This window comes from Cornus florida, unplaced genomic scaffold (assembly GCF_030987335.1).
Source record: "Cornus florida cultivar Cherokee Brave unplaced genomic scaffold, ASM3098733v1 CherokeeBrave_3.0.0_Hap2_Chr11, whole genome shotgun sequence".
Classification (NCBI taxonomy): domain Eukaryota; kingdom Viridiplantae; phylum Streptophyta; class Magnoliopsida; order Cornales; family Cornaceae; genus Cornus; species Cornus florida.
Window position 1 is genome coordinate 85,094,919 of NW_026775581.1, and position 21,505 is coordinate 85,116,423.

The following is a 21,505-nucleotide window of genomic DNA, read 5'->3' on the forward strand; positions in this document are numbered from 1 at the left end:
TTCCCCTTATTTCATCCATGTAATTGAACAAACCATTTGTATACAAAAAGTGTTATGTTTCCTTTGGTTTCTTACCATCTTAATAATAAGATTATTATTATTTTTTTTTTAAAAAAAAACATCTTAATAATAAGAGTGAGTAAACTTTTCATAAATTATCCCTTATACTTCGTCCTCATGGTATGTAATTTTCTAGTAGTATCAAAACAATATATGATGAGATGATAAAAACATTTCTTTCAAACTAAATGACTTAAATATCTTTAATAATTAAATTATTGTGAATTGAATTGAGGGTAACGATATCATTTCGCATTAAAAGCTTTATATTTTTAGGTTTTTAACTTTAGTACATCAACTATAATAATTTCGTCTCAAAAATCCTGGAAGGACGGCCTCCCCACCCCGGCCCGGGTAAGTCGCTAAGTATGGCAGAGGAGGCCTGGCCCCAAGTTGTTATAAGTTCATAATGGGAATAGAACCTCAGTCCTTGGTGCTACTAAGCACCCAAGCTCAGGTAATTTTACCACTAAGCCAACCCCTTGAAATTACTTTGGGATATTTCGTGTTCTCAAAATAAGTAAAAAAAATTAAAAAAAAAAAAAATTCAGATTTGAAAAAGAAATTATATTGCTTTTTAATTGCTAATTTAGTCCACTTACCTTGCAGTAGCATAATTCAATAAAGGAAAATAAAGAAATTGGACTAAGGAAACATGACAAATTATTAATTATTATTTTTTAAATAATTTACTTTATAATGGTTGCTAAAGATCAAGTGTACTGAAGGAATTCTTGAGTTGCTTAATATTTTCTTTTTCTATTTCAATGCCATGGTGGATTTTCTCTCTCACGTGCGGTTGTACTCAATTTTATTTTATTAATTATACATAGCTTAAATATGATTTTATTGACTTTCCATAATTATGATTATTATTATTTTTGGTAATTTTTCTTTGCTGCTTCACATACTTGCTTGGTCGAGAGAGAGAAAATTAATAAATAAATTGTTTGAAAAATAATCTTTTAAAGAGTTATTTAGTTCGAAAAATTCCCTCAAACAATCACTTAAACAGACATTAGTTAAAAAAACCCCCTTGGGATAGTTGAGGGGAAATTTTTGCCAAAAATATTCATAAACGGGTTTTTCGACTAATAGTCGAGGGGGAATTTTTGTAATTTGCCTTTTTTACAATTAACGTTGATTTTGAATTAAATTTTTTTAAACTGAACTTAATTAGACCTAGACTTGGATAGAAGTGTTAGCCGCCCAAGCCCAATTAAAACCCAAATTTTAATTTTATTTTCATATATATATATATATATATATATTATTTTAAATATATTATATATAATATTCAAATTATGATCAGTTTTTTTTTTTTTTTTTTTTTTTGTTTCAACTTTGTTTTTTTAAATTTTAATTTACCATATTTTAACATTTTGAAGAATTAATTTTTTAAAAAATTGTTTATAAATTATTAAAAATTTATAATAAATTATTAAAACCTTTGGTGTTTAAAAGTAATTTAATTTGAATTTAACTCAAGATCAGATTAAATTTTTATTGTAAAGATCAATCATGTAAGCAACCCGAACTAAGTCACAATCGAATTCGAAATCCCGATCCAATTAATAAATTCATTTTGAAAAATAAAATGATGAATTGGCCTCCGATTGAAAGTAAATTTAAGGTTGAATTAAAGTCGAACGAATATTTTATGGGTTGGGTTAGGCTGGGATTACGAATTGCAACCGTACATCAAACCCATATCAGCCGGGTCGGTCGGACCGATAAAACAAAATTTTCATCTTCCTAAAACTGAAGAAACCCGGATTGGATCCATTCCTTCCTTTGAGCAGAAGAAAAGACACAATAGGAGAAAAAAAGGTTTTAAAGTACTGTGTGTACATATAAACGCACGAAACGGGTTTCGATTTCTTTCCCCCACTCTCTCTCAAAACCTCTCTTCTTTTTCTGTACCTTCGTGTTTACCGTTCGAGCACGCCATGGCCGCTCTTCAGTACCTCGATTCTCTGCGCAATGTCCATCCAGAGCTTGGAGATTGGTACAATACGCTAGCAGATCTGTACCAGAAGAAGCTATGGCATCAGCTTACTCTCAAGCTCGAACAGTTCGTCGCTCTAGCTGTTTTTCAGGCCAGTACCTTTCTTATCGATGCTTTTGCCCTTTTTCAATCACAATTTCCATGTTTATGTGTGTGTGTGTATATATATATTGTAATTATTTTCCTTAGCCATTAGTTGGCTTTGTGATATATTTGGGTTTAAGAAATTTCAGGGCTTCTGCTATATAGTTGGGTATTGGGTGATGTGTTTAATTCTTTTACTGAATTAGGGTTTGGAGATCTCGTGGGGTTTCGGGGTTTATTGTTAAAGTTAGGGTTTTTTTTTGTCTAATGGGTGCTAGAGTCTATAAAAAGGTCCACAATTTGATTTTGGTTTATGAGTGAATCGAGGAAAAGATAAGGAAACCCAAATTTGAAGCTTTTTATTTTGTTGTTATATTTCTAAAGAAGGAAATACCTGAATTAACTGAGGGAAGCCTATATGGCCTCCCCGAGCATCCAACATTCTTAAAACTTGCAGTTAGAAAATGACCTAACAAGAAAAAGGCAAACTTGTAGGATTTCAAGTTATATTGATAGAGAGAATGGGAATAGGTCTGGAACTAGCAGAGACCAGTCTAAACCTTGTACAGATATGAAACTATTTCTGTGTCTGATTTTTAATAGTTAATCCTGCCTTAAAATGTAAAAAGATTATTATTTTCTTCAAATTTAATTCAATGCAACTTTCATATAAGGATGTTATAGTATCATTTGACCTTCTTACCCCCTAGTGCAAATTCCATACACAAGAAAAGTTTTATTTGCGACAATCTTAGAATGAGCAGTGAACGATCTTGTGGCCAATCAAGAAATACCTTGCTTATATAAGAGTAGTGTTTTTTTCTCCTTGTCTTTTTCTATGATTTGAATATATATACCAATTTAATAATCAGAACAATGTTAAAGAATATGTGGTATTGGTCACATAATTTGATGTTCTGGTCATTATTGGCTAACATGTGACCCGGTTTGTTATTCTTGTTACCAATGTCTTTAAATCTAGTTCAAACTCAAAATCCAACCAAATTATTGGTTTATCTTTTCTCTCAAGAAGACATCCAGGTGGTAGTTCACGAATTCCTAGATCTGACACACTTTTTTATCTTTTTTTTTTTCCCCTGGGGTAAGGATGTTCTGATAAACACTTGCAACTTCAGAAACTGCCTAATATTCACTCAATTACACTTTTGCTGAAATGTGAAGTAAATAAATTCAAAAGAACTTTTCTATATATTTTATGTAGGAAATGATACCATGAATTCACATCTTAACAAAACCATAACTCCCTAAGTTTTTTGGGTTAAAATGAAATTCTTTTAATGTGTTTTATCTCATTGGGCAAAGCGAGTTGTCCTGGTCATGATTTACTTTTTCTTTTTGAAAAGTGAGGTCATGATTCACTTATGTGTCAGCTGTGTTTATAATGGCTTACTAGCTTGATGGATTAATGCTTTATTTTTCAACAAGTGGAAAAATCACATGTAGAGTGATATGGCTTGGTGACGGTTTCTTGGCTTGAATTAAACTGGTTCAGTTGGTTTGGATGTATCAGGTTTCTAAAGAAGCACTTTCACAGTTAGCCTCTTTGAAAATTTGTTGAATGTTTAATTAGGTGCAATATATGAAATGTGATATGATAGGAGTTAGCTCCGCTATTAACAAATGCTATTGAGAAAGTCATCTGTGTCAGCCAGTTATTTGGTAGACCATTCTTCTCTATGATGGACAGGATTTTGGAAGTGATTTTCAGAATAGTTTTTGTGAAGAATTGATAACGAAAAAGAGTGTTACTTTTTTTCCCTTCTTTCACTCATCTGACCAGTGTTTCAATTTTCTTCTATAAAGAAGAGAATTTTTTGAGGTTAGCATCTTCACTTTTGTTTGAATTGCAATTTGCGATGCTTCACTGATGATATTTAGTATCTCAGTGCCCTTGCATGCCAGGGATGGGTTGTTTATGGCTTTTGGTGTCTGGAATATTTTAAAAGCAATACGCATTTCATTGTCATCTTCAGGCAAGGTTTTCATTTCACTTCACTTCATGGATCTCGTTAGTTATTAGTACTCAGTAGATCATTTCCCCTTATCATAGCAGTCAGGAGAAAGAATGAAGACCAAATATGTGGCGGTTTTTGTTGAAATATGTTCACCAATCAAACCTTGGTGTAAAAGAAAGAGGAGCCTTAGTTAACTAATGCTTCGTTCGGTAGGAAAGAAAAAAATTGGATGGAAGGTAGAGAAGAACGGTTGGATGAGACATCCTTAGATAAGAGATTGTGTCCTTCCTTCTTTTGGTTTGGTTGGATGAAAAGAAGAGAATAAACTTATAATTTATTGTTTATTAGGAGAGAAGGGAAGGGAGAGTTTTAATTTAGGATAATAGTAATTTACTGTGTTTGTATAATTTAGGATAGTAGTAATTTAAAACTTCTATAATAGCCCCACTTGTCTTCCCTCATTTCTTACTCCCATATTTGGAGGGATGAAAATTTGTAAAGGAGGTAGGATGACTCATCGCTCCTACTATCCTTTATCTCATTGTATCCTCTCTACCAAACGAAGGAAGTTTATTACTTCCTTCCTATCTTCTCTCAACACCTCTTCCTTCCTTCCTACTGAACAAAGCTTAGAATTATCATATTACAATGAGATTTTAACTTGTGTTATGAAGTGGGAACCAATGAATTTTCAAACTTGTAGGGATGACAAGGAATGGAGTTGTTATAATCAATCAAGTAGAATTATGTGAATTTATATGTGTGTATATATATTTCTTTCTTACTCCAAATTATTTAGTTTTCTTGCCTAGCTTATTTGGTGTTACTGAAAATTTTAATTATGATCTGCAGCTTATAGATGTACTTATTTTTTTCTGGTTAGATCTTACTGCAAATAAGAGTATTATTATAATTATTTATTATTTATTTTTTGCATTATGCAATCTATTATGTACACATATTTTTGAGCTGCTTGTATCTATGTTCTGCTTGTGCTTGACTGAAAGCCTGTTTGAACACTCCATTTCTCTCTCTCTCTCTCTCGGCACATTTGACACCTTCCATTGTAATTAATTTCAGGCTGGTGATGCTCTCATACAGTTATATCATAATTTCATCACTGACTTTGAGACTAAGATCAATCTTCTGAAGCTTGCGCATTTCGCTGTCATAGTTTCTCGACAGTATTCGGAGAAAGAAGCTGCCACTAGTTATCTTGAAGGGGTGATTGAAAAGCTTCGAGCCACTAAAGAGATGCGTATAGAGGAGCCAATCCTTTACATTAAGATGCAAATAGCTATCTTCAAGCTTGAGAATGGGGAACACAAAGAGTGCAAGAAACTTCTAGAAGATGGAAAGAGTATGCTCGACAGCATGACCGACATTGATCCCTCTGTATATGCCAGCTATTACTGGGTTTCATCTCAATACCATAAATCACGCCAAGAATTTGCTGAATTCTACAGAAGTGCTCTTCTCTATTTAGCTTACACATCAGTGGAGTCTCTTTCAGAATCATTTAAACTGGTACACAATTATCGTATGTGTTTATTATTATTTAAAAATAGATACAAATACAAGGTGTCTGTTATGATTTTATTTGCTGTACGTCACAAGGTTGTTTTGACTTGTTAGATTAGTTGAGAGTTGAAATCAGTTTTAGTAAAAATACTTATATATTTTAATCAAGCATGTTTCAACATTCTTTTGTTATTGTTTTTGCAACTTGTAAATATATTTGTTCATGTTTCAGTTTTATGCAGTTTAAGTCTCTAGAGTTGAATTGATTTTTTTTTTTTTGAAATTTCTCCTTTTCTACATCATGGCTATCGAGTGTGCTGTTGGATTCAAATTGGGCTTTGAAACCTAATTGATTTCAATTTTTGTTTTAATAATTAAAAGTAAATTTTGTATAGAGTTAAGATACTTATAGTTAAAATGTTTTTGAAGAATCTTTTGTGAGTACAAACAATCAAAGCATAAGATAGTAGTATTGTAGTAACTGTAGAGGAATCGCATCTTACCAAGGAAGCATAAGATCATTATGATTTTAAGTCATTGATTAATGTGGATTAATTCTTCAAGTTTTGTGTCCATGCCTTGTTAAGCTGTCTGTTGTTAAAATTAGCCTTCTAATACTGTTTTGTATCATGTTTTAGGACTTGGCATTTGATTTATCCCTATCGGCATTGCTGGGAGAAAACATATATAACTTTGGGGAACTGCTTGCACATCCAATTGTAAGTTTATTTTCACTGGCATTGTAAAATTTTTTCTGTCATACAATCTTATCCAAAGTTCTTAAGGGTAGGATGGATGCAGTTCCCTCGTTTGATGGGAAGGAAAGAGAGGGGACGAGATGAGAGGAAAGAATGTTACCTCTTGGCCTGCCATAGTTTTTCTCTTCAAAAGTGATTCAAACTTTTTCAGAAAATGACATGTAATGCATTTGTATTGTGTTGGGAAATATTGAATTTAAAAAATTGTCCCTCTAAAATTTACTTATTTACCATGTTGTGTTTTGTGGTAATTATTTTTACGTAAAAGGGAAATTTAGTGTATGTTGACTTTTCAATAGGGACATTTATTTTGGGACATCTAGAAGTTATAAAAGGACTTCTAATATGGGATGGAAGGAGTATATAAGAAATTTCATGTGGCCAACCTTTTTTGCTTTGGATTAAGGCTAGGATGATGATGGTGGAGTATATAAGAGACAAGGTGGTTGGTATTTTTTGTTTTCTAGTTGCACGGGAGGATGTGCTATTGGATAAATAGAATCACGGAACAAGATTTTGGTAGTCTAATACCTGGCAAAAAGTGGCCAAAAATGGAAAAAGATACCATTATGATAATGGGTGCAACATCTGTACATCCTCAACTCTATTTTCTGATTATATTTCTCTATGGTGATACAGTTTTCTCCATTTTATTTTAAACTTGCTTCCCTTGGACCAATAGGTCCAATGACCAATTTTGGAGAATCAAAGACCAAAGGTTGCTTTGGGAAGATTTTGATTTTATGATTTGTTAAAGATGTACGTAATCTTTGATGATTACTGCGAAAGTGCAAACTGCAAATGTTCCTATAAAATCTAGAGCTATGTCTTCATTTAACGAATCATGCATGTCAATGAATTTATTCTTTCCCAATTTAGTTTTCTTTCTGACCGGATTGCATATCTGTCAATGTTGCGGTCGAGCCTTCGGGCTGGGCACTTGGTGTGACACAGACTGGATCTGGCTCTGATACCATGATACCAACTGTAACAGGTGGGTGCTTCGCGATCCGACCCAAAAGCTTAAGCTGTCAGGTGGGGCTAACACCCAGCCCATATATACCCTTTTACTTCCCCATCCGGATCAGATGTGGGACACTTGAAACACTTATCCACTTGAGCCAACCCATTGGGGTTCCTTTTACACATATTTTACGTAGATGGACTAGCATAAGTCAAATGCAGACATTGTTGACGTCATACATTGTCCCTTAACAGTTCCTTGTACACTTTCTATTTTGCAATGTGATACACTGGGATATGACATCTTATAACCTCTGCAGATAAAGTCTCTACTGGGCACAAAGGTTGAGTGGCTCTACTATATTCTCGAAGCATTCAATGCTGGTGATTTAATTCACTATCAAGAATTATGCCATGTGCATAGAGCTGCTTTGAGTGCTCAACCAGCACTAGTGGAGAATGAGAAGAAGCTTTTGGAAAAGATTAATATTCTCTGCTTGATGGAAATCATCTTCAGGTATGTTAGTATTTCCATTGCACTTCTGATTTTATTTTAGTATTTCATTCATTAGCATTGCATATCTTGTTATGATGCAACTGATATGTGCTTCCTTGCAGTCGACCATCAGAAGATAGAACTATTCCATTAAGTATCATTGCAGAGCGCACAAAACTTACTGTGGAGGATGTGGAGTATCTTCTCATGAAGAGCCTTTCAGTAAGTGCACATTCTTGAAATTTTGACTGTTTTATGAACGCTTAAAATTTCTGCCTCGTTGGACTTGCTTGTTATTGATATATTTCACACTTATTTTCTCATTTTCTGCATTTTGTCTTGTGAATGCTTGGTCTATTATTGACTTGCATTTGTTTTTTTTCCCACTTTTATTTTTTTCATCAACTTCATCATATTCAATGCCTTGTTCGAGCTATTCAAGTTTTGAATTTGATGATTTTATGGATTATAAGAAATGAGATTTTTGGGTTCCTTAGCTGCTAAAAGTGATTGTTTTCTTTGCACTTTGCCTGTGCTTCCCTATTCTAGTTTGTTGCATTACCTCGTTGATATGATATTTACTTTCTGAAATCCCTTTTCTTGAAAGTTAAAAGTACACACACACACACACCCACTACATATATTTTGCCTCTACTGAGGTTCACATTCAACCTCCTCATTTGGTAAAGAGAGCTCATACCATATGGGCTAGTGCCCATTGGTTACTTTCTGAAATTTTGCGAAAGCTTGTCCATCAAAAGTTCCAACGGGAAATTTTATTGCAGGTTCATCTTATTGAGGGAATAGTTGATCAAGTTGAGGGAACTGTTCATGTTTCCTGGGTGCAACCAAGAGTTTTGGGGATTCCCCAGATCAAATCATTGCGTGATCATCTTGACAATTGGATCAGCAAAGTACACACTACTTTGTTATCTGTTGAGGCAGAAACACCTGATTTAGTGGCATCGTGATCTTGATTTCTTGATTACTGCCCTTTGTGAGAATCTGTTCCTGTTCAGAACGAACAGGTAGGCAAAAGATGATGAAACAGTTTGTCGCTTGGGCAAAGCTTTTACGTGTCCTCTCACCGCCTTACCATTTCATGCATAATTTTTTTAATAGGAGCAGCCTCTTGTATTTTCTTTTGTTTGAACTGTCCCATTTGTAGTGGCTTGCCAAGAATCAGGAGACAACGATGAGTCAATTGAAGGATGGCTGTTTATTTTTAAGAATGTTTATCGAACCGTGTACTGGAAAGTTATTTTTTAGTTACAATCAGATGTGATCCATTCTTTGGTGGATTAAATGCATTTTGATTTACACTATCTGTACACACTTCATCTTCAGTTTGGTAATCACCATTTATTATTAATAAGTTTAAAGTGACGGAGTAGAACATCATCTCTGCGCTTTGTATACTCTTCTGGAACAGCCCTGTTTCTTTATTGTGGGTTTTGCATTGCATCTGTATACGTGAACCAACTTAAATTTCCACTTCTATCTGCCTTCTTCTTTCAAGAAGAACCTTTTGGGGGACACAATTTAGTCATCAAGTCTCCAACGAGCCTTCAAATTTTCAATGGTGTGCATTCCCTACAGAAACATATAAGCTTAAGTACAAAGATTTATTAACCATTGCTAATCTGAAATAAATCACGAAAAATTTTTCTTGCAGAAAAGTATATTCTTTCAATGTTGAAAATTTCATTGGATAATAATAAAATTGCGTTTTCAACTGTTTCACAGTCCAAATTTGATTCTGATTGCAACTGCAGTGTATCATTTAAAGCTTCAATTGCTTCAATCAGCATGAAACCCACCACCTGAGTCCTGATCTACTAGCACGACAATATTGTCAGCTCCTGATAGCCCAACCCCTGACATCCTCACTCTTCACACTATCATATGTAGTAATCATCATCATTGTGGTCATCCTCGCCTGCCTTAATCATATATGAGTGGGTCGGCCACATAAATTCTCTCTCCATGCATTATTCCTATTTCATGCTTTCCGTAAAGGTTCATTTGGGAAGCTACTAACAATAGCACCCTAAAGTTAACTTGCAAGTTACAATGCCACGAAGGAAAAATTCTCATGATAATTCCAAGAGATTCCTAGTGACTCATTTGGATATCCATATTTCCACAAAATTCAGAAGACAGAGGGAAGTGCTGACTGCACTTGGCCGAAGCTTGTATTTTTTTGGGTTCTAATTTAAAACAAAAGCGGTTCCACCCTGCACAAGCCTCAAACAAGCTGGATATAGAGAAGATTTGGAGAAGGTTCAATATCTCCATCGTTACGGTGATTTATAGAGGTTATAAACAATTGTGCAATGAATCACAGCTATCACTGCTCAAAGCTTTCTGTTTAAGTCAGATTGTTAATCAAAGTTCTCTGTTTAAATCAGATTATTAGAAAAAGGTTAATACTCTAATCATGTAACATCTAACACTTGGGTTTCAGAATGCCAGGATTAGCAATCCAAATAAATCCTTATTTTTCTTTTTATAGGGCAAATAATTAAGAACTAAAAATAGTTCTTACAAGCCCGTTTTCCAGGAGAAAATTAGAAAAGGAAGAGCCATAGCTTCAAGAGCTTAACTTGTATGGGATACAGTTATTTAAAAGCTTTTACACAATAACAAAAACTGCAAATCCATAACTAATTAGTGCATTTAAATGATACTAACCTTTTGTTGATGGACAGAAATCTCCTATTATTATTTTCCAAGTAGCTCCATGGAAGAAAAGTTACATGCTTACCTGACAGTTCCATGGGCCACTACATGGGCATAGGACACCCCTCAAGTTAACCCCCTGCAAAGTGTCAAAAACCAGTCCTTCAAGCCTCTTTTAACTTCCGGGGGAGGTGGGTGTGAGGATGGCTTCTAAAGAGTATGTCCTATAACAATCTGTCGTTATATATATATATATATATATATATATATTTGAAAGGTACCATGCGGTTAAAATATTAGTTTTGGTCAATTGAGATTATTTCCAGGATTTTTGTGCTGAATTCTTAGTTGCATCACTTGTTTTAACCAGAACAGATATTGGTTACTTTTATTTATCTCTCATCTGTAGTTCCTTTCAGGAACTTGATGGAAGAAGAGATTAATTTCAATTATCATCATTGGCAAATATACGAGTGATAGAGGGGGAAAAAGAAGAAAAATTACGAATTCTCTCCCCATAGGTGAAAAGAACTAACAGAACAGCTAAAAGCAAAAGATAATTCTCAGCTTCCATATTTTGTATTCTCCTATAGCAATAGTACAATAAAAAAAAAAGAAAAAGAAAAAAAAAACGGAAAGTAAAGAAACATTTAGAAACAAAACATTTTGCAGTAGTCATTATTGCAATTCAAAATACTCACTTGGAGAAAATTGTTTAAAAATGCTAATACATATGGGACAGAGAAAAAACTAACAGAATAGCTCAAATGCAATTCTCAACTCTCATTTTGTTACTCACCTACATTACAATGTATAAAAGAAAATGGAGGTTAAAGCAACATCTAAATAACAAGCATCTGCATTATAATTCGAAAAATTACAAGCAAAATTTGACACACTCACTTGGACTATGAGGTTTGAGTACCCTTCATGGAATATAGTCAGTGATCACATCCTAGGAATTCATTGCAGCCTCTTGTTCATCTTAGGTAACTGCAGCATTATCATTACGATATTGAAGATTTCTCCGTGGAGGCCGTGATGGCTTCTTCGAGTAACAAGAATTCCATTCTCCCCCATCCTGAGCATAATAGTCCATAGGATAATCAACAATACTCTCTTCCTTATCTGTTGCACTGCCATTGCTACACTCACAACACGATTCATTTTTTGCACAAATCAAACCATCCTTGCAATCTGAATTCAAGTTCACTTTCTCCCACCAACCTAGCATATCACCAAGAGCAATCTCAGCTTCGAAAGGGGTCAAAAGTGGCTTCTCAAATGCATCACCCCAATCAATTGAGAGCCGGGGACAAGCTATCTGAATCCAAGCATCGACAGAGTCCCCGAATAGAGCAACCCTAGCCGGAGATAGCTCCGACATTAACACAACAGTCCAATCCAAACCCTTCTCTGTCATCTTCTTCTCCAACCTATCGAGAATCCTCGGATTCCCTTGCCTCCCCAAAGTCCCCAGCACAATTGCCCAATTCTTCGCTTCCCTTGCCTTCAAAATTGCATTTTTTCTAGTTTCCTTCATACCCTTATGATCATACTCTTCTAAGAACAACTTTGCCAGATATGGGTCATATCGAAAAGCCTTAATTTTAGGGTTTGCAATCATGAAAGCTTCCAAATGGAACCTCCCATCTGCCACAAAAACAAGAACAACTTCGTCATCATCATTGATAGAACTTCTCGGAATCGTGGGCGCAGTGCAACCCAGAACCTCCCCGGCCGACAACGGCTTCGACTGAGGCACCAAAACCCTAAACCCTGAATTCTCCAATTCAGGTTTCGCTTCCCGAATTGCCGTTGCGAACTGAATCGTCCCTGCCAGAATGAGCTGTTTGATGAGTGAGGAATCGAAATTCAGATTAATGGTGTTGATAAGTCGGTGAACATCGATCTTGATGTCGACGAAGACGTAGAGACAGGGGATTACAGTAGAGTCGATCGGGACGAGACAGCTGTGACCATAATGAATGAGGAGATCCGCGCCGAGGGCGGCGGCGGAAAGGTCGTCGACGCAACAGGCGCCGTAGGTGACATCGCCGAGGATAAAGCAGCGGTCAACGGCGGCGAAGGCGGTGAAGATGTCGGAGAGGACGAGGGAGTACATGAGGAGGCCCTCGGGGAACTGGAGGGCGACGCGCTTGGCGTTGGTGGAGAGCACGCGCCATACGCACTTGTGGACCTCGAAGTTGTAGTTGGAAGGTAGGAGGGCGATGGCGGCGTTGAGAGCGGCGTTGGCGGTGATGGAGTCCGGGATTTGGTTCTTCACGAACCGCTTCGGCCGCGGCCGAGACTGCGGTGGTGGTGGTTGTGATTGTGGTTGTTGGGAGTGATTGGGGTTCGAATTAGGGTTTTGAGAGGTTGGTGGTGGTGGTAGGATGAGGAGTTCAGCTTCCTTCTTGTCCTCCATTGACGGCGGTTCTGTGCTTCAGCCCGCTTGAGCAAGGCAAACGTTCTACTAGTAAGTAAATTTAGTACTCGAAGGAAACGAAAATCCTAGGAGTACAAGTCAAAAATTGATTTTATATAACAGTAACTAGACATTTATTTAAAATTAATGTATTATTGTTGTCTATGTAAAAATAAAAATTAAATTAACAATAAAAACATATTACAGTATTATTTTTTAATTTACCCTTTTACACTTCATATGAAAATTTAGCGCATTATACTAGTCATTTTTGTTGCATGGATGATGGTATGGTGGGTAAGGCTTGAAGACTGAGATTTGGTCCAATATTTTATGTGTTAAAAATGAATAATTTATGAGGGATGCAAAACGTGTTTCAAATTAAAAAGATAAAAAGAGTAAATAAAAATAAATTCGTCCCATAAAATGTGGGGGGAATCTTAGTTTTTTAAATTTGAGAAATTAATCTTTTAATATATATTAGGATAAATTGTGATATTTTTTGAAATTTTGATCAATGTCACTTAAAATGATTAAGAAAATAAATAAATAAATAGAGATTAAGACAGAAAAAAAGACTTGACGATGAAGGTAATTTTGTCAATAAAAAGAAAAAAAAATTTATAAATTAATTAAATTAATAATCAAAAATAAATATAACATTTAAAATAAGAGAAGTGTCACTGTTAAAAAGTCGATTATATTATATTGTCCCAAATAATTTTTCCAAAGTTTCCTTCCAAAACTAGAAGGTGGTCCTACATCATCTTACAACACACAGTTGGAAGGATCTACTGGATTTTTCCCATAATATGATTGGTTATGGAGGTCGATGAAGGAATCTAGCGTGTATCCAAATCCAACTTTCAAAAAAACATTATCCTATCTGGTATCTACATGTCCCATAATCTGATACGCTTTCTCTGGCTAGAGTTCTCTTCCAGATCTCATGGATGAGATTCAAATCGTCCCCTCTAATCAACTGCTTACAAAATATTCCCATCCTCAACAATCAAACTAAAGAGAGGTTTCAAACCATGTAAAAGAAGAGGAGTTCATTTCCATTCTCTTCTTTATTTTGGTCAAGCGTTCCTTTTGAGTTCAACAGAGTCATAGCATCAGTGTAACAACTGAGATCACTTTCTTGCCCAATTTAGCTATACTCATCTCTCCAATTCATCAAAGCATTGCAGCCTTGCTTTCCTGGTTCAATTTCTTTCACTTTTCTATTTGTTGTTTCTTTTGTTCAGTTTCACTTTAAAGTTGATGTCAAATAACATGATGGATTTCATATTGCTCTATATTTAGTTTGCCTATGCTAAATTTAGAAATTCTAGATTAATTGGTATATCATGGTGTAGATGACATGATGATCAGGACACCTGTCCTCCATCAAACCCATTTGTTGGTGCCACAGGAAGATCACCCACAAACCCTAAAATTTGACTTTAGGCTGAAAGAACAAGAATGTGTCTCCCTTGTAAAGAAATGCAAGACCATAGAAGAATTTAGGCAAGTACATGGCCAAATCCTCAAGTTGGGGTTATTTGGGAACTCTTTCTGTTCCAGCAATCTTGTTACAACTTGTGCTCTCTCGGATTGGGCCAGCATGGAGTATGCAAGCTCAATCTACCGTCAAATCGATGAACCCTGTTCATTCATATTCAATATTATGATCAGAGGGCATGTCAAGAGTATGAACCTAGAGGAAGCCCTCTTTGTGTATGATGATATGCTTGATAGAGGGGTTGAACCGGATAATTTCACGTATCCGGCTCTTCTGAAGGCGTGTGCGCTTATACCAGCACTTCAGGAAGGAATGCAAATTCATGGGCATGTATTCAAGCTAGGACTTGTAGATGATGAATTTGTGAAGAATAGTTTGATCAGCATGTATGGTAAGTGTGGGAAGGTGAGGAACTCTTGTGCGGTTTTTGAGCAGATGGATCAGAGGAGTATTGCTTCTTGGAGTGCACTTATTGCAGCTCATGCTGGTAGGGGCATGTGGTCTGAGTGCCTTAGGCTCTTTGGTGACATGAGTAGTGAAGGATGTAGGAAGGCTGAGGAGAGTATATTAGTCAGTGTGCTCTCTGCATGTACACATTTGGGTGCCCTTGATTTAGGAAGATGCACACATGGGTCCTTATTAAGGAACATGAGTGGTCTCAATGTTATAGTAGAGACTTCCTTGATAGACATGTATTTAAAATGTGGATCTCTAGAAAAAGGGCTTTGCCTTTTCCAAAGGATGGCCAAGAAGAACCAATTGTCCCGCAGTGTCATTATCTCAGGCCTCGCCATGCATGGACGAGGTCTGGAAGCTCTAAAGGTCTTCTCAGAAATGCTGGAAGAGGGGTTCAAACCAGACGATGTCATTTATGTAGGTGTGTTGAGTGCTTGCAGTCGAGCAGGCCTTGTTGAGGAGGGTCTCCAATGTTTTGAAAGAATGAAAATTGAGCATGGGATAGAACCAACAATGCAACATTACGGGTGCATGGTAGATCTCATGGCCCGAGCTGATATGCTGGATAGAGCTTTCAAGCTTATCAACAGCATGCCAATGGAGCCAAATGATGTTTTGTGGCGCTGTCTTCTCAGCGCTTGCAAGGTTCATCATGACATAGAATTAGGGGAGATTGCAGCAAAAAAACTATTCCAGTTAAACTCAGATACTGCTAGTGACTATGTAGTTTTATCAAATATGTATGCGAAAGCTCAAAAGTGGCATGATGTGGCTTTGACTCGGACCAAAATGGTTCATAAGGGATTGACCCAAGTGGTTGGATTTAGCTTGGTAGAGGTGAAGAGGAAGGTCTATAAATTTGTTTCACAGGACATGTCACATCCCCATTGTGATGTTACCTATGAGATGCTTCACCAGATGGAGTGGCAGTTGAAATTCGAAGGCTATACCCCCGACACATCGCAAGTGTTGCTTGATGGAGATGAAGAAGAGAAGAGACAGCGATTAAGTCGGCATAGTCAGAAGCTGGCAATTGCCTTCGCCCTGATACATACATCTCAGGGATCTCCTATAAGGATAGCAAGAAACATCAGAATGTGTAGTGATTGTCACACTTACACGAAATTAATTTCAATGATCTATGAAAGAAAGATAACTGTTAGGGAGCGAAATCAGTTCCACCATTTTAAAGATGGAACTTGCTCTTGTAGGGACTACTGGTGAATGTAAAAATTTTCTTCCCATCCTTCTTGCTTTGTATAAAATTTATTCAAAAAATTAATCGATATGACCATTCATCTTAAATTGTGTGGTGTTTTTGAGTTGTGATTTACCGTTATCATCAATAAGACCACCAGTGAAAGATGTCTAACTTTAGCTCAAGCATTCTGCTTCCTGAACCTAAAATGATAACTTTAACCTATCAAATAGGAATACCAGCTTATTTAATTTGAACCGAAAGCAGTTGCTAATGTAATATCTTCCTTCAATTTTGTGGATCACTGTGCTCTAGTGAGTGAACTCCTTCATGCTTTGGTCACATTCCTGTTTTGAATCCCATAAGATGACAGCAAAAATGGCATTGAACTCACCTGCATCAGGAACTCCAGCCAACGGAAAACCTTCTATATCCGTAGTGGCATCCAAGAACCTAAATTGTGATTCAGTTATGATCTACAATTGCATATAGATATATATAATCAAGCAGATGTTAAGTATAGAACAAAAAAACAATAGAGAGGACTCGTTAGTCCACCGGTAGCTTGAAGAGGTTGTGCAATATAGAGTGTTAGATACCGTTTCTTCAATGGACAATCTGAACAGGCTTCTCATTTAAACGTTTTGATGCGATAAAGAACAGAAAAAACAGATGATAGTAAGAAGTACTGCTTATAATAGTTATTACTCAGGACATGACATTAGTGCCTTAATTCCTTTAGACAAGTTCTCATCTCCTGAAACTGAAAATGGAATGATGTTCAACGATACTCCTCCATTAGGCACTTGATACCTTCAAACATGCTAAAGAAGTATTGAAATTTATATTCAAATTGACGAAAAAACCTTGGATTAATTGTACAGAAAAATTATATCATCAAATATCCAGAAATCAAAGTCCCTTTGATCATGTGGAAGATGATTGAATAGTAAGTTACTTTTTGAAGTTGAAGATGTAAATTATACAGCCGCTCACGAAATCAGATGATCGAATTTCATACTTCATGATTCCTTTAGTTCAATTCTTCATGCAACGTTCATGAAAATAATTGGTTTGGTAGCATTATTAAATTAGAGGAATATTAATATCAATCTTGTTTAATTTGGTGTAACAAATGATTTAAAAGCTTAGAATATTTTAAAATTCGGCCGAAATAGATAATGTTGTATAATTAATTAGTGACCAAAACTTAGATTTTCATGTGTGAGGATATACATCATCTTAATTGTTGATGTGAAAAAGTCCTAATCTACTATTTTTGATTTAGTGAGCATATATCTACCATCTCTGATTTGATAATTAAAAAAGATGTATTAATATATATTATTAAATCCTCAATCAATTGCAATATGTACTCTCCTTTAATTTATCTCACAATATGAATTTACCACTTTTTTTTTTTTGGAATATGCAAAATGACAATACACACATGGAATAATTTCATCCAAACCAAATATATATTCAAATGAAGAAATCATTCATCATAGAAATGTGTATATATATATAGAAGAAATTAACGAAACTAGATCTTTTATTAATTTATTATTGGATCCGGCTGAGCAAATTAAGCTACAGCTTCATCTGCGCAGGGCCAAGTGCATTGACATTGAGTTCTAACAGGCGTGTGTCCAAGACAGTATCCACTAGCATAATTACTATGGAACCTCTTGCATTGGTCATCACAATCAGCGTCATGACAACTTAAGTTTGGTGGATTATATGGGTAAGTTATAATCTCCGTGCATCCTTCCACCATGGTAGTCGCAACTACATGAATCAAACAAACAAACAAACAAACAAATTATATAGTGTGGTATATATGACCCTCCAAATGGGAGAGGATCTAATTTTTATGCAGTACTTCCCTAATCAATAGCCATCGATATAATAAGATATAGATTTTTAATAAAAAGAAACATGTAAGCATGAATTTTTAATTAGAAAATTTGAAAGAAAAATAATATACCAGCAGCAAATGCGAGTAGTGCAAAGAGAACGTAGAAATTGGTGAACTTTGCCATTTGATTGCACTAGTTGGTGGCTTCTCTTGTGGCATATCCATGTATGTATGGGTATTTATAATAAGATATTAACCTAATCTATTTATATGAAGAGAGAGAATTATTTATGGGTATTTATTATTTTTCTCTTGTTATTGAGTATTAATAGGAATTATTTATGATACATAGGGTACTCCTTCTCTCATATATTATTAGTCCATCTATCCTTTTAAGGATTTTCCAAATTAGTTGTCTCATTCAAAAAATCAAAAATTCAAAACCAATGTTATTTTTTCACAATTATCCTTTTATGTTTTAAAAATCTCTCAACCTATACAAATGACAATTGACAACATGTAATTTTAAAAGGAGACAAAACATTAATTATATGTTCCCTTAAAAACTGTAATAGAATTAAAATATACATAGTAATACTTAATAACACTTAAAAATACTTAATGCTTAAAATATTAGCAGTTAAAGTAGCATATTAAATTATTATATGATGATTACACAAATATAACAGGACGATACAAATATAAATTCAAAAAGATAACTAATACACATATAAATTCCTTATTATAGTTCTGTTCAATAATACCATTAAATTATTACTAACCGTTAAATAATATTCCTTTTATCCCAAAATAAGTATCATTTTTTTTTTTGTCTGTCCCAAAATAATTGTCCACATTATTTTTTTAAACAATATATTTCACATCTTTTCCATATATATTCTTTGAGTTTTAAATTTCAAATTTGAATAATTTAAAATTGAAAAGGTGTAATGATCTTGATTTTTCCCTTTTTCCATTTTATGGAATTTTTTTGATTATTTTAGTTTTGTTTCGTTTTGCGTGTCGGATACCGTGGGGTGTGCCATGTGAGTTGTGAAGGTAGGTTGGGATATTTTTCTGAGTTCAGGACTCTTGAAAATGCATTGGTTGTCATTTCGGTATTTTTTTTTTTTTTTTTCGGGCAAGGAGGTCCCCGGGGCCTACTACCAGATTTGTCGTGCACAGATATTATTTTTCGGGACCGTTGTATTTTGTACATATTTATTTGGTACATAATTATGTGACTCTGTTTAAATATGTGATTGTGGTGTGATTAGTGTATGTACACACACACACACATATATATATATATAAATAAAAAGACAAAAGGAAATGTTATTTTAGCCGTGGGACCGGCCACCACTTTTAACACCATTATAATGACCACATCACATGGTCATTACAGACCATTAACTTTCTGCTTTTCTTCTCATGGAATCTCTCTCTTATTCATTGTAATTCAATTTTTTTTTTTTTTTTTTTTAGCTTCAAATTTCTCCTCCATTTTTTGGCCAATCGGTAGGGTTTTTGGTGTTGGTTCTGTGAAGGAAAATGTTCTTCTTGTTGTTCTCTATCACATAGTTAAAGAATTTAATTTTTGGAGAAGTGGTGATTATTTTACGAATTTTTAAAGTTTTTGGATCTAAGACTTTGGAGAGGGTTTTGACCACTTCGAGTCGGATTCCAGAGCCGAGCCTTTGGAACAGTAGAATCTTCTCGTTGTCGGCTACATTCCCACCGAACAATTTTTCATTCTGTGGCATTGACTAGCGTTGACTTCTGTTGTCCGGCATTAACTTTTCCGGCCCGGGATGAATTTTGGTTACTTTTGAGGTAGGGATGTCTAAACCATTAAGTTTTAACTTTAGTTGAGTTCATTTACTTGATTTCTTGTTAAGCATGATTAAAAATGATAAATTTGAAATGTTAATTATGTGTTTTTGTGGCAAAACATGCTTTAGATGATGTTGATTGTGTATGTATGTATGTGTGTATATATATATATATATATATATATATATATATATGTGCTTGGTTGCAAAGGTGTTTAAAGAGCATGCCTTGCATTGAAATGTTTCCTTGAGGTTATATGTATATAAATGATTACGATGATGAGTATATATGGCTAAATTGATAAAATGCAAGCATGTGTATGTCAATTTCATTCATGCATGATTCCATTCATGGCATGGGCATGGTTTGGGAAAAATGAGTTTGAAATGATTTTTTTTTAGAAATGTGTTTGGAAAGGATTGTGAGGAAAGGATTTAGAAATGAATCGGATTTCGTAAGTTCGGGGCTAGCTTGAACTAGAGGGAGCGCGACCCGGTGTAGGGCGTGAAAAAGTTGATACTATGCCCTTTAATGGTTGCTAGGCTTTGCGAGAATTGGAACCGGAGATAACTATCAATCTCGCCTCCGTAAAGTCATTTAGCGGGTTTTCGAAAAGTGAGTGTTGGGTCGGTAAAGACCAAGTTTGGGATAGGATGCATCACACTTCATATCATGTTCATGATTTTGAAGAATGGTGATATGTGACTGCGTGTATTGATTGTTATGTTATAAATGTTATACGGACTCCAATTCCATGACCCCAGCTTCTTTTCTATTCATGTTCTTTGGTTGTTGGCTCAAGGGAGTCAAAAACCGGTGTTTTAGGCATTTCATACTGAGCTATTGAGTTCACCCCTTATCTTAATATTTTTAGGGAATCGGAGGAGAAATGGCGTATGACTTGTATTCACAGATTTAGGCGACGCTAAAAATCTCTATAATGTTATAAGGTTGTATGTAAGCCATGGCGGCTTCGTTTATGTATTTAAATTCATTGGAAATTGTGTAAAAGAAATTTGTACATTTTAATTAGTAATGATGTATTGACCTTGGGTATGATGGTATTGTCTTAGTTGACTTCGAGTTCGGGTAAGAACTCGGTTGGCGAATCTAACCCTCGGATTCGGGTCGTTACAAATTTGGTATTAGAGCGTTAGGTTCGAATGCCTTTCAGACGACAAGTAGTGGCTTGCCTAGAGGGGTAGAAGGTTGACCTGCGTTGATTACGTGTTTGTTTTTATGTGCTTACCGTTTTATGAAACATGTTTACTTGCTATTTGCTTACATGTTTACGGTTTTAAAGGCATACTTATTTGCTAAGTGCTTATATGTTTCAATATCAGTATATATGTAAATGTGATTTGAAAGTATGTTAATTGTGATAAGATGACAAGTTTGAGGATTATGGTAACGGCAAGTGGTAGGCATGGTTTGTGCAGTTTTATTTTAAATGATAATGTGGTAAGTAGTGAGTACGGTATGTGCAAGCATGTGTTTGTATGGTATTGTGAAGGGTATTGAGTCATGGTTGTTTAAATCTTAAGTGATGTGACGGGGTTGTATCATATTATGGGATAGTTATTAGTACGGTAGAGTACTTGTTGAGGTATAGATAGTTGTGTGAGTTTTGACCCGAGTAGGTGAGGAACTCAGTTGCTACAGGGTTGTTTGGGTGCC

At 35.2% G+C, this 21,505-nt stretch overlaps 3 protein-coding genes across 4 annotated transcripts; 2 read left to right on the plus strand and 1 right to left on the minus strand.

Moving 5' to 3' along the window:
- Nucleotides 1–1,884: 1,884 nt before the first annotated feature.
- On the plus strand, nt 1,885–9,186 carry LOC132283503 (26S proteasome non-ATPase regulatory subunit 13 homolog A). The gene is made up of 6 exons (XM_059785449.1): nt 1,885–2,159; nt 5,209–5,655; nt 6,288–6,368; nt 7,691–7,887; nt 7,989–8,088; nt 8,652–9,186. Exons 1-6 carry the CDS (start codon nt 2,010–2,012, stop codon nt 8,835–8,837), a joined length of 1,161 nt encoding a protein of 386 aa, XP_059641432.1. The 5' UTR covers nt 1,885–2,009; the 3' UTR covers nt 8,838–9,186.
- Nucleotides 9,035–13,069, minus strand: LOC132283501 (uncharacterized). Of its 2 annotated transcripts, none has more exons than XM_059785447.1 (2): nt 11,452–13,069; nt 9,035–9,459 (listed from the first exon to the last, which is right to left on the minus strand). In XM_059785447.1, exon 1 carries the CDS (start codon nt 12,974–12,976, stop codon nt 11,534–11,536), a length of 1,443 nt encoding a protein of 480 aa, XP_059641430.1. In that variant the 5' UTR covers nt 12,977–13,069; the 3' UTR covers nt 9,035–9,459; nt 11,452–11,533. The 2 variants fall into 2 exon arrangements, with proteins under 2 accessions (XP_059641430.1, XP_059641431.1); XM_059785448.1 differs by lacking the exon at nt 9,035–9,459 and adding an exon at nt 10,553–10,687.
- Nucleotides 13,070–13,815: 746 nt separating this feature from the next.
- LOC132283500 (pentatricopeptide repeat-containing protein At1g31920) lies at nt 13,816–16,256 on the plus strand. The gene has a single exon (XM_059785446.1). It carries the CDS (start codon nt 14,343–14,345, stop codon nt 16,161–16,163), a length of 1,821 nt encoding a protein of 606 aa, XP_059641429.1. The 5' UTR covers nt 13,816–14,342; the 3' UTR covers nt 16,164–16,256.
- Nucleotides 16,257–21,505: the final 5,249 nt, after the last annotated feature.